At 40.5% G+C, this 14,802-nt stretch overlaps 1 protein-coding gene across 1 annotated transcript in view; it reads left to right on the plus strand.

The window, feature by feature from the left end:
* Window positions 1–9,268: 9,268 nt before the first annotated feature.
* Window positions 9,269–14,802, plus strand: part of LOC117510062 (uncharacterized protein KIAA1671 homolog) — a 59,398-nt gene continuing 53,864 nt past the window's right edge. Inside the window, exon 1 of the mRNA XM_034169675.1 lies at window positions 9,269–9,563. Coding sequence (XP_034025566.1) covers window positions 9,270–9,563 — 294 coding nt within the window. The 5' untranslated portion in view covers window position 9,269. The remainder of the gene's footprint in view (window positions 9,564–14,802) is intronic.

Below are 14,802 nucleotides of genomic sequence, written 5' to 3' on the forward strand. Positions count from 1 at the left end.
CAAAGCGTGGCTGTTGCAACAGTTGTCGTAAAGCGGGACTGGTTGGTTGCTACGGTGATGCTCCATGACGTTGTTCTTTAAGCTAAATGTAGCATGTCGACATTGCATACTTTAAGAGCTATCAAGTTTTTAAAAGAAGAATTTTGCGGCATGTCTGTGTCACAAAGCGACGTCTGACAGAGGGAAGATGGCGAGAAAGACTGAAAAAGTTTTTATTTAGACAAGAATCCAGGGAATTGGAGCTGGGTTGGATTTAAAGTTCATCATTGGACGTATTATTGTTCTTGTGTATTTTTGTTTACAGTACGGTTGGTAGATCTTGTCTTCTTCTCAGGCAGAGCTCGGGGATATTTGGCTTAAAAAGGTTGGTGACCACTGGAGTAGAGAGTTGAGCTTCGCTGCTCCTCTCAACTGCTTTGCTGCTGGAAGCTATGTAATAAACAACAGCTTCCAGCAGGGGGCAGGGCACTCAAAGACAGAAGTGCTGACTCATTGTTTGGGTCTGTAGTCGCCTTTGATGCTACCAGAAGCGATCATGGTGTTAAAACTCAATCAGTTTGTTAGTAGTTGGAAGTGTACCAGAGACAATACTGGAAATTATCGGTTATCCGTTAGCTGTAGCTTACGATAAATTTTTGGTTGGTTTATCGGTTTAGCTTTATAAAAGATAACTTTTCAGTTAGCGGATTATCTGTTATCAAAGCTAATTTTTTGGTTATCTGTGCCCCCCACTGTTTAAAGTCAAGGTTTCACTTCCATACAGTAACAATATATATAAGTGCAGTGCCCATAGGAAGTTAGTATTCCTCTAGAAAATTGGGAGCTTAAATCGATTTTTCATGGCTGGTCGTATGAGGCTGTATTTGAAGGTGGGATGTAGAAAGAGCTGTATTTACTCTTACATACTTTTAGCAGACAAAGTACATATGTTAAGACATGGTTGACACTAAGATACAAAGAGACACACAAATACAGTTATTTGAAGAAAAAGATTGATATTCATCCAACATGGTCAGACATACAGTAGTGTTCAGAATAATAGTAGTGCTATGTGACTAAAAAGATTAATCCAGGTTTTGAGTATATATTCTTACTGTTACATGGGAAACAAGGTACCAGTAGATTCAGTAGATTCTCACAAATCCAACAAGACCAAGCATTCATGATATGCACACTCTTAAGGCTATGAAATTGGGCTATTAGTAAAAAAAATGTAGAAAAGGGGGTGTTCACAATAATAGTAGTGTGGCATTCAGTCAGTGAGTTCGGCAATTTTGTGGAACAAATAGGTGTGAATCAGGTGTCCCCTTTGTAAGGATGAAGCCAGCACCTGTTGAACATGCTTTTCTCTTTGAAAGCCTGAGGAAAATGGGACATTCAAGACATTGTTCAGTGTAGTTTGATTAAAAAGTTGATTGGAGAGGGAAAAACATACGCAAGTGCAAAAAAATATAGGCTGTTCATCTACAATGATCTCCAGTGCTTCAAAATGGACCAGAACACCAGAGACGCGTGGAAGAAAACGGAAAACAACCATCAAAATGGATAGAAGACTAACCGGAATGGCAAAGGCTCATCCACTGATCAGCTCCAGGATGATTAAAGACAGTCTGGAGTTACCTGTAAGTGCTGTGACAGTTAGAAGACACCTGTGTGAAGCTAATTTATTTGCAAGAATCCCCCGCAAAGTCCCTCTGTTAAATAAAAGACGTGCAGAAGAGGTTACAATTTGCCAAAGAACACATCAACTGGCCTAAAGAGAAATGGAGGAATATTTTGTGGACTGATGAGAGTAAAATTGTTCTTTTTGGGTCCAAGGGCCGCAGACAGTTTGTGAGACGACCCCCAAACTCTGAATTCAAGCCACAGTTCACAGTGAAGACAGTGAAGCATGGTGGTGCAAGCATCATGATATGGGCATGTTTCAAAGACATTAAGGGATGTTACTGTCGCTTTAAGGACGGCCCACAGCAGCTGTGGGGCGCGCTGCGCTCCAGCTGCCATTGACAGGCTGAACGACCATTTCATTTCTAAATAGATCACTCTGTGGATCCGTGACCATTGTGTGCACTTTCTCTGGTTATCACAAGAGCTGGACATCACCCATTTTCCTGCAGATTTCACTTTTAACAAGAGATTTTGTCATGGAAAGCCGAGCAGACGCTTCGCGCGTCATGATGGATTCGCTGCTGGACCGACACAAAACCACCTCCGTTTTGGTCTCACAGGACGGCTTTGAGATGGCGTTCAGACAGCTGTCGGTGGTTTTTCAGTCGAGTGATTATCCAAGAAATTGTGGATGTGCCTGGACATGCCAGAACATGTTCTGTGACGCTTCATCACGGCGTTGTTTTGCACGTCGCGGCACCGCCGGCACCTCCGCACGTCTGTCTCAATTCGCCGAAAAAGTGCTGATGTCCACGTCTTTTCACAATTCCTGTGCTAGTCCAGACGACGTCCAGGATAAAACACAGCATCCAGTTTGGAAATGAACGGCACATTCCACTGTTACGAGGAGTTTTTGTCATGGAAAGGAGCGGACGTTTTGCGCATTACGATGGCAAGCGAGACAAAGAACACCTCCGTTTCGGAGTGCCAGAAGGACAAGCTGGGACATGTCCACCTCTCCACAATTTCTCTGATACTCACTCGACTGGTAAGCACTGAAAGGCATGTCCCAGCTTGTCCTTCTGGCACTCTGAAACGGAGGTGTTCTTTGTCTTTGCTTTGCGCGGCGCGGCACTGTCATGACGCGCAAAGCAACGCCGTGATGAAGCGTCACAGAACATGTTCTGGCATGTCCAGGCTCGTCCACAATTTCTTGGATAATCACTCAACTGAAAAACCACCGACAGCTGTCTGAACGCCATCTCAAAGCCATCCTGTGAGACCAAAACGGAGGTGGTTTTGTGTCGGTCCAGCAGCAAATCCATCATGACGCGCGAAGCGTCCGCTCGGCTTTCCACGACAAAATCTCTTGTTAAAAGTGAAATCTGCAGGAAAATGGGTGATGTCCAGCTCTTGTGATAACCACAGAAAGTGCACAGGATGGTCAAGTATCCGCAGAGTGATCCGTTTAAAAATGAAATGGTCGTTCAGCCTGTCGATGACAGCTGGAGCGCGGCGCGCCCCACAGCTGCTGAGGGCGTCCTTAAAGCGACAGTAACATCCCTTAATGTCTTTGAAGCCCATAAAATTTTCACCAAAAACCACCTGAATTTCTCGAATGGTGTCCACATGGATGTGCCTCACAGTTTCTAAAAAAAATTTGATCAAGCAAAGCAGCAGTCTCTCAGCCATTTCCCTGACAATGAAAATCCTCCGAGGTGGGTGGACCACTCCTCACTCAAAGCCTGCTCACAGGCGAATGACGCAACCGACAGGCGTGAAAAAAATCACGCATGCGCATGAAGGTTCAAGGTTGGCTCACGCAAGCACACGTGATTCAAATCCATGTTTTTTTTTTTTTTTAAATAAGGTCGGATACTTTTCTAATAGATCTCGTGTGTGTGTATATATATATATATATATATATATATATATATATATATATATATATATAAAATATGGGGGGATTTTATTCAGTTCAACGGCAACATGCAGAGATGTGTGCGATATCAGAAGGCTGCAGGCCTCACTACAGCAATTTGTATTTTTTCCTAGGATTTCAATGAAATATTGGCGACATCAACCTTGAAGATCCTGATATTGTTTCAGAAGAACCACGTTCTTTTGTTAAGAACAATTCAAATTTTATTTTCAGTCATAAATTATTTTGATATCACTGAGGTATCACATGGTCAATACGTTGAAATATGAATAATTTATTTCAGTCCACACAAATCAAAGAAAATATGTAGTCATCATGAAGGACCTGAAACCTGCCTTCAGTTTCTATCAAGCTGCCAAAACTGTGAAAAATCACCAGCATGCCCAGCGGGTTTGTTATGATATTACGTTATTTAAATTGACATGAACGTTTTGTTGCTGTAGAGGGCAGTCTGACAGTGGCTTATTAAAGGATTGCACCACAGTTATCAGCCAACTGAATTCTGTTCCCCTTTCGGATTCTCACAATACCAGTGCAGTAATCATTTGATTCAGTTTATGATCCTGCTTTGTAGAGCATTCTGAGAACTTGTAGTGTCCCCAACAAGTTCTGGACCTATCTCTGCAGCCACTACCTGAACTCACTTCATTTGAATGCCCCGTGCTGTTCCTCCTCATCTACCGACCACCAAAGCCAAACTCATCTTTCATCCCTGGGATGTCAAACCTCCTCAACTTTCTGCACATCGTCTGTTGATGTTACCATATTAGGTGATCTGAACATCCACGTCGACACTCCCTCCTGCTGCTCCGCTGCTGAATTTCTTCAATTACTGGACTGCTTCAATTTAAAGCAACTCATTGATGTCCCCACACACAACAGGGGCCACACCTGGGACTTGGTCATCACAAACTCTGCGCGTTTCACCAACCTGCAGGTGTATGACCTAGGTGTCTCTGACCACAAGGTCATTTCTATGGAGCTGCTATCCTCATCCAATCTCTCCAAGCCCAAACGCAATATCTGTTTGAGAAACCTCAAAAACATTAAACCAGAACACTTGGCAGCAGACTTTCAACATCTTTCCACACATTTCTCATCAGCCGCCAAAGCAGTGGAATACTATAATAGCCATCTGAGTAGCCTCCTGGACCACCATGCCCCTGTCAAAACTAGAGCAGTCACCTTCACCCGCTCAGCGGCCTGGTACACAGATGGGCTGCAGAGGATGAAGGCATCAGGGTGGGTCCTTGAGCAGCGCTACAAGACCTCTGCCCTCACCGTCCATAAACAAAACTACCGGAAGCATCATTGACAATATTTGCAGTCCCTTAAAGAGGCACGGTAACAATTCTACTCCATTGCCATCAGAAATAGTTCAGGAAATTCCAAACAGCTTTTCTCCACCATCAACCATCTCCTCAAACAATCGGGGTGTGGCACAAACCGGGTGGACACAAATGCAAACTCCCATAGCAGGTGCAATTAAAATCAGGTTTAATCATAGCAAGAGGCAGGGATTCGGTACACAGGTGGTCCAGCAGCGAAGCAAAGGTACAGACAGGCGTAAGGCTGGGGCTTGGTCGAACAAACAGGCTGAGGTCAAAATACACGGTTTGATGGCAATCAGAGGCAGAGACAAAGACGCGTTTGAGGACAAAACAAGGTGAAATACCAGCAGGCTGATCAAAAGGCAAAACAAGACAGGACTTGAGGGCTGGAAATTGAAATAAATTCAACAATCTGGTGAGGCACTGAGACTGTGAGGGCTTAAATGCTAGTGGACTAATCAGGGTGTGAAATAAGGAACAGGTGTGCAGAAGGTTCTGGAAGGGGTGTGGCTGACAAACACAAAGGCGGGTGTAAGATAGTGCAGTGGGACGGAAAGCAAAAAAAAAAAAAACGGGCAAGATAATCGTTGACAGAAAAAAACAACTGTGAGGAAATGTGACGTGCTCAACAAACAATAATTAACTTGAACAAAACAAAAGGGCAAAACTGGGAAATGACGTGACTAATCAAAATAGCGGGGAAACAAGAGGATCAAAGATTATAATAGAAACTAGAACCGGACTGACCCAGATCAAAGTATAAAAATAAATGCAACAACTGATAAGCAGAAAATAAATAACATAAACCAAAACCAGTGACCAGACAACCCAAAATAAATGATAGAGAATGAAATATATACTAAAAGGAACACAACTGGATAAAAAACACTGAAAATAAATGCTAACCAAAACCAGTGACTAAAGCATAATAAAGCAACACAAAATAAATGATAAATGGAGAATGCAATAAATAACTAAAGGAACGTAACCAGACAGGAAATACTTGAAGATAAATAATAACCAAAACCTGTGACCAAAGCATAATACACAAAATGTGACTAACTAAACTAACTACAGAAACTTAAGGAACCAAGAGTGAACAAATACAAGGATGATATTACAGAAACAAAACAATGATAACATGAGCATGGAAACCTGACATGAACATGAAACAAGACCCCAACATAACCTAAGCATGACTATGATATGTGGCATGACATGACTAAGAAAAACAAAAGCCTCAGAGCACAAACATGGAAAAAAGTTCAGAATCATAACAGCTGGCCCAAAATGGCTGGATCATGACACAAACCGCAATCCCCTCCATTTACTAGTACTACAGCAGAGCAGTGCAGCCTCTTTATGGATTTTTTCACCTCCAAGATTGCACACATTCACTCTGATCTCTCTGGTTGCCCCACCCAAACAGTTTCCCCAGCATCTGCCATCTCCCAACTCCTAAACTGCTTTCCTTTGGTCTCACCAGAAGAAGTGCAAAATATCATCAGGAAGATGAAACCCTCCACCTGTGCCCAGGGAGGTTGGGAGGGGGTCCCACCCTCCCTGGTTAAAAAAAAAAGAAAAAGAAAAAAAAAGCATGTCGCTGTCCTAAGTCCCCTGATTACCTCTGTTATAAACCACTCTCTCCAAGCTGGCCACATCCCCTCCGTGTTAAAGAAAACCTCTATCAGACCTCTTCTCAAAAAACACACTCTTGACCCAGATATCCTTTCAAATTACAGGCCCATCTCCAGTCTCCACTTCATATCTAAAGTACTTGAGAAAGCAGTGGCCACCCATCTTCAGAACCATCTAAAACGCAATCTGCGCCACTGCTGCCACCCCACCCTCATCATCACTGTCATCTCCATCACAACTCACCACCTGTCTGGGAAGATAAAGGTATGGATGGAGCACAACCTCCTCCAACTCAGCAGCTCTAAAATCGAAGTCATCCTGGTCAGCATTCCTCAACAGACCAAATCATCACCCATAACCTGCATCACTTTCTCTGACTCCAGTATCGCTCTTTCATCAGTAGTCACAAATCTTGGTGTGAAAATGGACCCCCAACTCACTTTTGAATCTCATATCAACCATCTCTGCAAGACCTCCTATCACCTCCGGAACATCTCCAAACTCCACCCTATTCTCTCCCTCTCAGATGCTGAAAAGCTAGTTCATGCCTTTATCTCCTCCAGACTGGACTACTGTAATGCACTTCTCATCGGATCCCTAGCAAGAGCCTGCAGAGGCTCCAATACATCCAGAACTCTGCAGCTAGGATCCTGATGAGAGTCAAACATGAGCACATTACCCCCATCCTCCACTCACTCCACTAGGCTTCCCGTCTCCACCAGGATTGAATACAAGGTCTCCCTCCTCACACACCAATGTGTCTATGGACATGCTCCCCCCACCTCAAAGAACTCCTCAACCCACAAAACGCAACACATTCCGAACACTCTACTCACTTAAATTTCCTCCACACACCCAGAACTAGGCTAAGGACCATAGCAGATGGGGCCTTCTGTGCTGCTGTCCCACTCCTGTGGAATGCCCTCCCTGACACCCTGAGGGCACCACAATCCACTGACTGTTTTAAAAGGAGTCTAAAGACATTTCTTTTTAACAAAACCTGTGGTCCTTCCTTTTAGATGTTTATTTTAAACTCTTTCCATTTTAAAATATGACTGCTTGTCTTGTTTTTGCTCTTATTTTATCTTTTTAACCTGTAGCCCCTTGAGATCACTGATGAAAAGTGCACTGTCAATAAAATTATTATTATTATTATTATTATTATTATTATCATTATTAGCAGCGAGAATTCTAGGACTTGAGTCTCATACTGAAGTTGTGAGACATCAGTGAAGAGAACACTCATGACTTTAGAGAGAGACATAAGGCCTAGTTCAAAAATAATGAAGCCAAAGTGTGACATAACCATCAAAATTTGAAAGTGGTCTTTGTTGTGAAATGTTATTTTAGGTATGGTTATATATCAGAGTTTCACTATTTCTATTGGTCTCTGTTCAGTCAGTGCTAGAAATGATAAGTGCATATATACTATGTGCTAGAGTGTAACGCTTGCAACAACAGTTGGAGGTATCTTCTTTAGTCTGCAGAAGCTTGAAACAAAGACATTCAGTCCATTAGTTCCTGGTATTATGGAACAAGTAATATAATTATTCTATTGAAGCAGAGTAGGAGATATAGCTAAGGTTTTGACAAATAAATCGATTATTTTTTTTATTTTTTTTTTTTATAAATTTTTTCTAGGAAATGACATCTCTACCTTTACAAAAATGTATTACTGTGTGTTAGTATGAAGCACAAACAAACAAACGGACAAAATACAAGGTTATTTCTTTAACATTCAACTTTAAATGATAATGCTAAATATCAGTGTCACACAAAATTGATGAAAAAAAGTGCTATTTTTGGGGTAAATTTCGTACATATCTCTGGAACCGTGCAGAATTTTTCCATTAAATTTTCAGTACCTGTCAAAGAGACTATAGCCAACTCACAGATAAATCTGGATGGTGCTAAATAAAATAATGGGTTGTTCATGACAAATGCAATGCAAATCAGCAGTTAGGCTTCATTATTTGTGAACTAGGCCATAAGAACATTCCATAATTTACATATTTACATGATTTACCTGCATTATTCGTTCTACATGATTCATGTGTGTGATTATTCTTTAACTCTTTTGATGATTATATCGATCAGACCGACTGTGTTATGCTATTTATTATTAGCACAAGTGTTGAATAAACATTCTTGGTGTAGTGGGTACATGAGTTATTAAATGGAGTTGACAATAATTATATGGTTCTTGTTCTTTATTTTTTGTTGTAATATGTGATATATAAATATCTTATTACATGTCTGTGTATGTACGTGTCACGCCCTGTATCATGCCCTGATGTGACCATATCTGTATGAGCCCTCGTCCAAGACCACTCACAGCAACATTTAGAGTCTGTCCAATCTGCTCCCATAGATGGGTTTTTCCTCTCTCAATTGTGATAGTTTTTGCCTGGCATGTTGTACAGTTCAAGGTAGACAGAAATGGCCAAAACAAGCTGCTACTTCTTTTATTTGCTTTGTTGTCATGGTGACTGGTCTTGTCCCACCTGATTGGTTGCCTGAAAAGGAGCAACATTGATAATACCATTGTTTTCCTGAAAAGTTTGGATATTGGGGAGTAGGGCTCCCAAGTAGAGCCTATGTACTGCTTGAGCTGTATTTGGTTGTGATGTTACATTGACAGCAGGAAGCTTCTGGTTTTGATACTCTGTGGTGGCACTAAACTGACCATGAACATGTGAATGTGAGCATGCATGTTGGTCAGTTTGTGTTCTTCCTAGAACAGACAGTTGATGATTTCAGGGTGTACCCTATTTTTTGCACTGGTCTCTGTTTTTGATCTTCTGTCCTTAATGGGAACCATGCAGCAGTTGTTTTCAGTGCTTTTCTTTTTGCTATTATCCTTTTTCAGCCTGACTCCTGCCACTCCTAGCTCAGACAGCAACCTCAGCTCCTCACCAAGGAAGCCCACACCATTAGTCACTCCACCTGAGCATGTGTCCTTACTCTTTGAGCCGGACTCCACGGACAGTGTTCCTCCATCAGTGACATCCACGCCTGACAGCCGGCCGCTCTCTTTCCCTGATGTAAGTACCACCCAAGTAAAATACTGTCTGAATTTTTGAGTTGCAATATATAACGGCATTCCAGGTAGGGAGTTAAAATAAACTTCCACTGCTCACTTTTAAAGCAGTGTGTACAGTGGATAATTTGTAAAATTAACAAGTGACCCCTTAAGTGGTACAGTTCAGGCAGTTGGGTTCACTGAGGAGCTGTTTGTCAGTGAACACATTTTAACCTATGTGTGCATTCTGTCTGTGTTTTATTAGTTTATTCTCACTGTTTTTATTTCTTTTTTTAAACATATGATGTGGTTTGCTTCCATTGGTAGCAGTTGCTTACTGGGGTTAAGTTCACAGCACCCATCGTCTCCACTTTAGCATCCATAAATCTTTCTTCTTTTTGTAGAAAGGACAATGTACTGTTGCCTCTGTACACCACCATAATGGAGTTGAAATTAAATAATCAAGATGTACTTCTAATGTAGAGTTACAGCTTTAATTTGATGGGGTTTAACAAAGATATTTCATGAGCCACTTAGGAATTACAGCCATTTTATGCACAACCCCTCCATATTCAGAGCCCATAAATAATTGCACAGAAGAATTTTCTTTAAAAGATTTGAAACTTAAGCTATCATTTGCCAAAATACGCACTATACTCAAGCCTTAATTTGATATGTATGAAAACTCTTCTGTCACTCCATCAGTTGGACGTGAGGGCAAACTGAGAACAGAGCTAACACAGAATCTAAGGACAGAATATAATATAACTATGAAGAGAACTACAATCAGGCATGAACCAGGCACCTAAGTGGCTCTACTGTACTCTGTTTTACTCTCCTATTCTACTCTTCTTTTTTTTAGATATTTAGATATACCTTAATATACACTAGTAGAGTTCTACCTTAGAATTGGAATGTATGGAATGTATGCATGTTACATAGACTGTACATTGTGTAACTTATTCTTAGCTAGTCTTCCTTACAACTGATTTACTCAGTTTTTTCTAACTGCTATAAATTTTCAAAACTACTCTTACCCTGTCCCTTAAACATAAGTTAAAATATAGTGATAGCTACTTAAAAGAGGTCACTAGCCCTAAAAACCAGCACGACTCTTAGGCCGACTGTGCTGGAAATTACTAATCTTTCTTTAACTTCTGGATCTGTTCCTAAATGTTTCAAATCTGCAGTGATTAAACCATTACTTAAGAAACCTAATCTTGAAGGCTTCCGGTTCCGCCACCACCGAGATGGCAGAGTAAAACACGATCTCCTCCGACCAGAATATAAAACCGCCCTGCTAACCTGAAAATAACCACAAGAATATACCAAAACAATTGGATAGCGACGTAACGATGGAGATGAGGACAAAAAGTAAGAAAAACGCAACGGAATCTTATGAAAATAAGGAAGAAAGACAAGCTACAGAGGCGGGTGCTAATGCTAAAGATGGCGGACGGCAGAAAAGCACCGAAAGACCAAAGGTGAATATGGAACGAATCCTTCAGGAAATTTTAGAGTTCCGAAAAGAGAATGGTCAGCAATTAGTCGAAATAAAAGATGAGATTAACAAAACAAACCAGAGGATTGAAGAAGCGGAGATGCGCATTGACAGCGCGGAAGCTAGGCTGCTAGCAGCAGAGGAAGTGATAAGAAACATGCTAAAGATTCAGCGGCAGCATGAAGAGAAACTAATCAATCAGGAGGGGAGAGCGAGAAGGGAAAATGTCAGATTGTATAATGTACCAGAAGGAAAAGAGGGAAACTCGATGGTAACTTTCATTGAAACGCTTCTCCGAGAAAAGCTGGATTATCCACCGACCACCGAACTGCATATTGAAAGAGCACACAGAGCGCTGGTTATGAAACCCGCCGCTGCAGGCAGACCTCGATCGATTGTAATTAATTTTCACGGATACAAAGCAAAAGAAGAAGTTCTACGCAGAGCATGGGAAAAGAAGGAAATCCTTCTGGACAACCAGAGAATCTACTTTGATCATGACTACCCTTCGGCCATTCTGAATAAGAGAAAGGAATACAGTGAGGTGAAACGAATGTTAAAAGTGAAGAAGATTCGCTTCCAGACACCATATCCTGCCAAACTACGGGTCTTCTGTGAGGAGGGGACACGTCTCTACCACACGATCAGTGAAGCCACGAGCGACATGGAGACCAGGGGCCTCCCAGTCAAAGCAGTCCCCCCACCAGAAGATCCACTCGAGAAACTGAACCAGAACCCCTGGCGCACAGCAGGAGGACAAGCGGCGCACACCAGAGGTTCACCACGGAGCATCGACATCAGAGAAAAGCTGCAGACCTTCAGACGACAGACTTCCTCTTAAAAACAGTAAAAATGATTTAAAGGGAAAGAAAGAAACAGAAGAAGAGATAGGGAAATCAGAAACATTTATTTCCACCTATTCCAAATTCTTAAAATAATCTGACCAAAAACAAAGGCTGCGATAAGGAACAATGTATTACTGACCTAGAGAAAGACCATACTCTCTTTAATAGGAATAGATAGACAGGTCACAGATATGTTCCCCCTTCCCTTCCCCCCCATCTCCTCAAAAAAAAAAAAAAAGAAAAGAAAAGAAAGCTTGTTCAATATTAGTAGCTGCTTTAGTTATATATTTACTTGTGTGTTTTTCACCAGTTCACCAGAGGGAAAACCTGTAGCACATAGTTATGACCTTTTGATCTCACATAAGAAAGGAAATGGCTAATCAAAAACTGAAATTTACTTCTTTCAATGTGAATGGAATACTGAATGCAGTGAAACGCAGTAAGATACTATCGAAAATGAAAAAAGAGAAAGCACAAATTGTATATCTACAAGAGACGCACCTAAATGATGCAGAACATGAGAAATTAAGAAGAATGGGTTTCTCAAACATTTTTTTTTCATCGTACAAAGCTAAACACAAGAGAGGTGTTGCTATTCTACTTTCCAACAAGTTGGCCTTTCAACACACATATGCTCAAAAAGATAAGGAAGGCAGATTTATCCTGGTTAGAGGCATACTAGAAGGGACAGAGGTTACCCTACTGAATATATACGCCCCCCCTGGAAGTAATTTTTTGTTCTATAGGAAAATTTATGACAAGATAGTGAGTCAATCAAAGGGGGTTTTAATATGTGGGGGAGACTTAAATCTACATTTGCAACCAAAGCTAGACGTATCAAACCCCTCGTACGCCTCTAGAGCAATAAGTAGGAAATTTGAAGAATTGATGAATGAAGTAGGACTAATTGACATATGGAGGGATATGTTCCCCTCTACTAAACAGTATACACACTTTTCCACTGCCTATTCAGTATACACCAGAATTGACTATTTCATCATATTTGCCCGGGATAAATCAAGGATTGTAGATTCAGAAATTGGCACAATAGACCTAAGTGATCATGCCCCAATATACCTCACCCTTAATCTGGAAAGTCGTAGGAGGAATGCAACATGGCGTTTTAATTCCAGCCTTCTCAATGATCTACTATTCAAGAAACAAATGATAAATGAAATTCAAATGTATATAAAGGAAAATACTAATGGAGAAACTTCACCACCTATGGTATGGGATGCAGCAAAGGCGGTATTAAGGGGCAAAATTATTGCTATGTCCTCGCTCAAAAAGAAATTAAGCCAAAGAAAATTGCTTGACTTACAAAAACAACTAAAACAGTTGGAAAGCTACCATGCATTAACTCAAGATTCATATACACTACAAAAATTGAAAATGAAATGAAATTAATCTAATGTATACGCAAGAAATTGAAAAGAGAATGCTCTTCACTAGACAAAGATTTTATGAAAATGGACCTAAATTCACAAAATTATTAGCTTGGAAGCTGAAAAAACAATACGTGAACAATATGATATATAAAATTCGAGACCCACAGAAAAATAGTATCGAAAGCAAACAAGAACAGATCAAAACAGTTTTTGAATTATTTTACAAACAACTCTATTCCAGAACAACAGAGACTCAAGAAGATCAGATTGACTCATTTCTGGAATCTCTAGATCTACCAGTTATGACAGAAGAACAAAATAAAATCCTAAGTACAGAAATAACGATAAAAGAACTATCAGATGCAATAAATAGACATAAAAGTAATAAATCACCAGATGGAGATGGATTTACAACCGAATGGTACAAGACCTTTAAGGCAGAACTCATACCTATATTGCTACCTGCATGTAATTGGGCACTGAAAAAAGCCGAGACTCCACCGTCTTGGAAAGAAGCCATTATTTCCCTCATACATAAAGAGGGGAAAGACAAACTCGAGTGCGGGTCGTACAGACCAATTTCGGTACTTAACATGGACTACCGTATATACACATCGATAATGGCTCAAAGAATGGAAAAAATGCTACCCACCCTAATCCATAATGATCAGACAGGCTTTATACACGCACGACTCACACAAGATAATATAAGGCGCACCCTCCACATTATGAACCATATTAAACAACATACGATAAAGGCCCTAATTCTGAGTCTAGATGCAGAAAAGGCCTTTGACTCTGTTAGCTGGCAATACCTCTTTAAAGTTCTAATTAAATTCGGCTTTAATGAAATGATGATAAACAGCATCAAAGCTATCTACAATAACCCTATGGCAAGAATTAAAATAAACGGTTACCTATCCACACCACTCATTTTAGAGAGAGGAGTGAGGCAGGGATGTGCCTGGTCTCCACTCCTCTTTGCATTATTTCTAGAACCGTTAGCCCAATATATTAGACAGAATACTAAAATTAAGGGAATATATGTCAACAAAACTGAACATAAAATAGCATGCTATGCAGATGATGTCCTTCTATATCTCAAGGACCCCGAAACATCTTTACCAGAGGTTCTGACTTTCCTAAACAATATAGGTTCTATGTCGGGATATAAATTAAATGTTAATAAAACTGAAACTTTAGTATATAATTTGACCATGTGAAAAATTGAAAGAAAAATACCCTCTAAGATGGAAAACGGAATCCTTCAGATATTTAGGAGTAAATCTACCTAAAGACTTGACAAAACTTTATGAAAAAACTACGAACCCTTATTATGTAAGATTAAGGAGGATCTTAGGAGGTGGAATCTTATACCCATCTTAAGTTTGAGTGCAAGAATTGAAACAATAAAAATTTATATATTACCGAGATTCCTCTATCTATTTCAAACATTACCAATATTAATTACAAGAAAGCAAACTGGAGAATGGGACAAAATAATATCAAGATTTATATGGCACGTCA

The sequence above is a fragment of the Thalassophryne amazonica genome, chromosome 5, assembly GCF_902500255.1.
Source record: "Thalassophryne amazonica chromosome 5, fThaAma1.1, whole genome shotgun sequence".
Taxonomy (NCBI): domain Eukaryota; kingdom Metazoa; phylum Chordata; class Actinopteri; order Batrachoidiformes; family Batrachoididae; genus Thalassophryne; species Thalassophryne amazonica.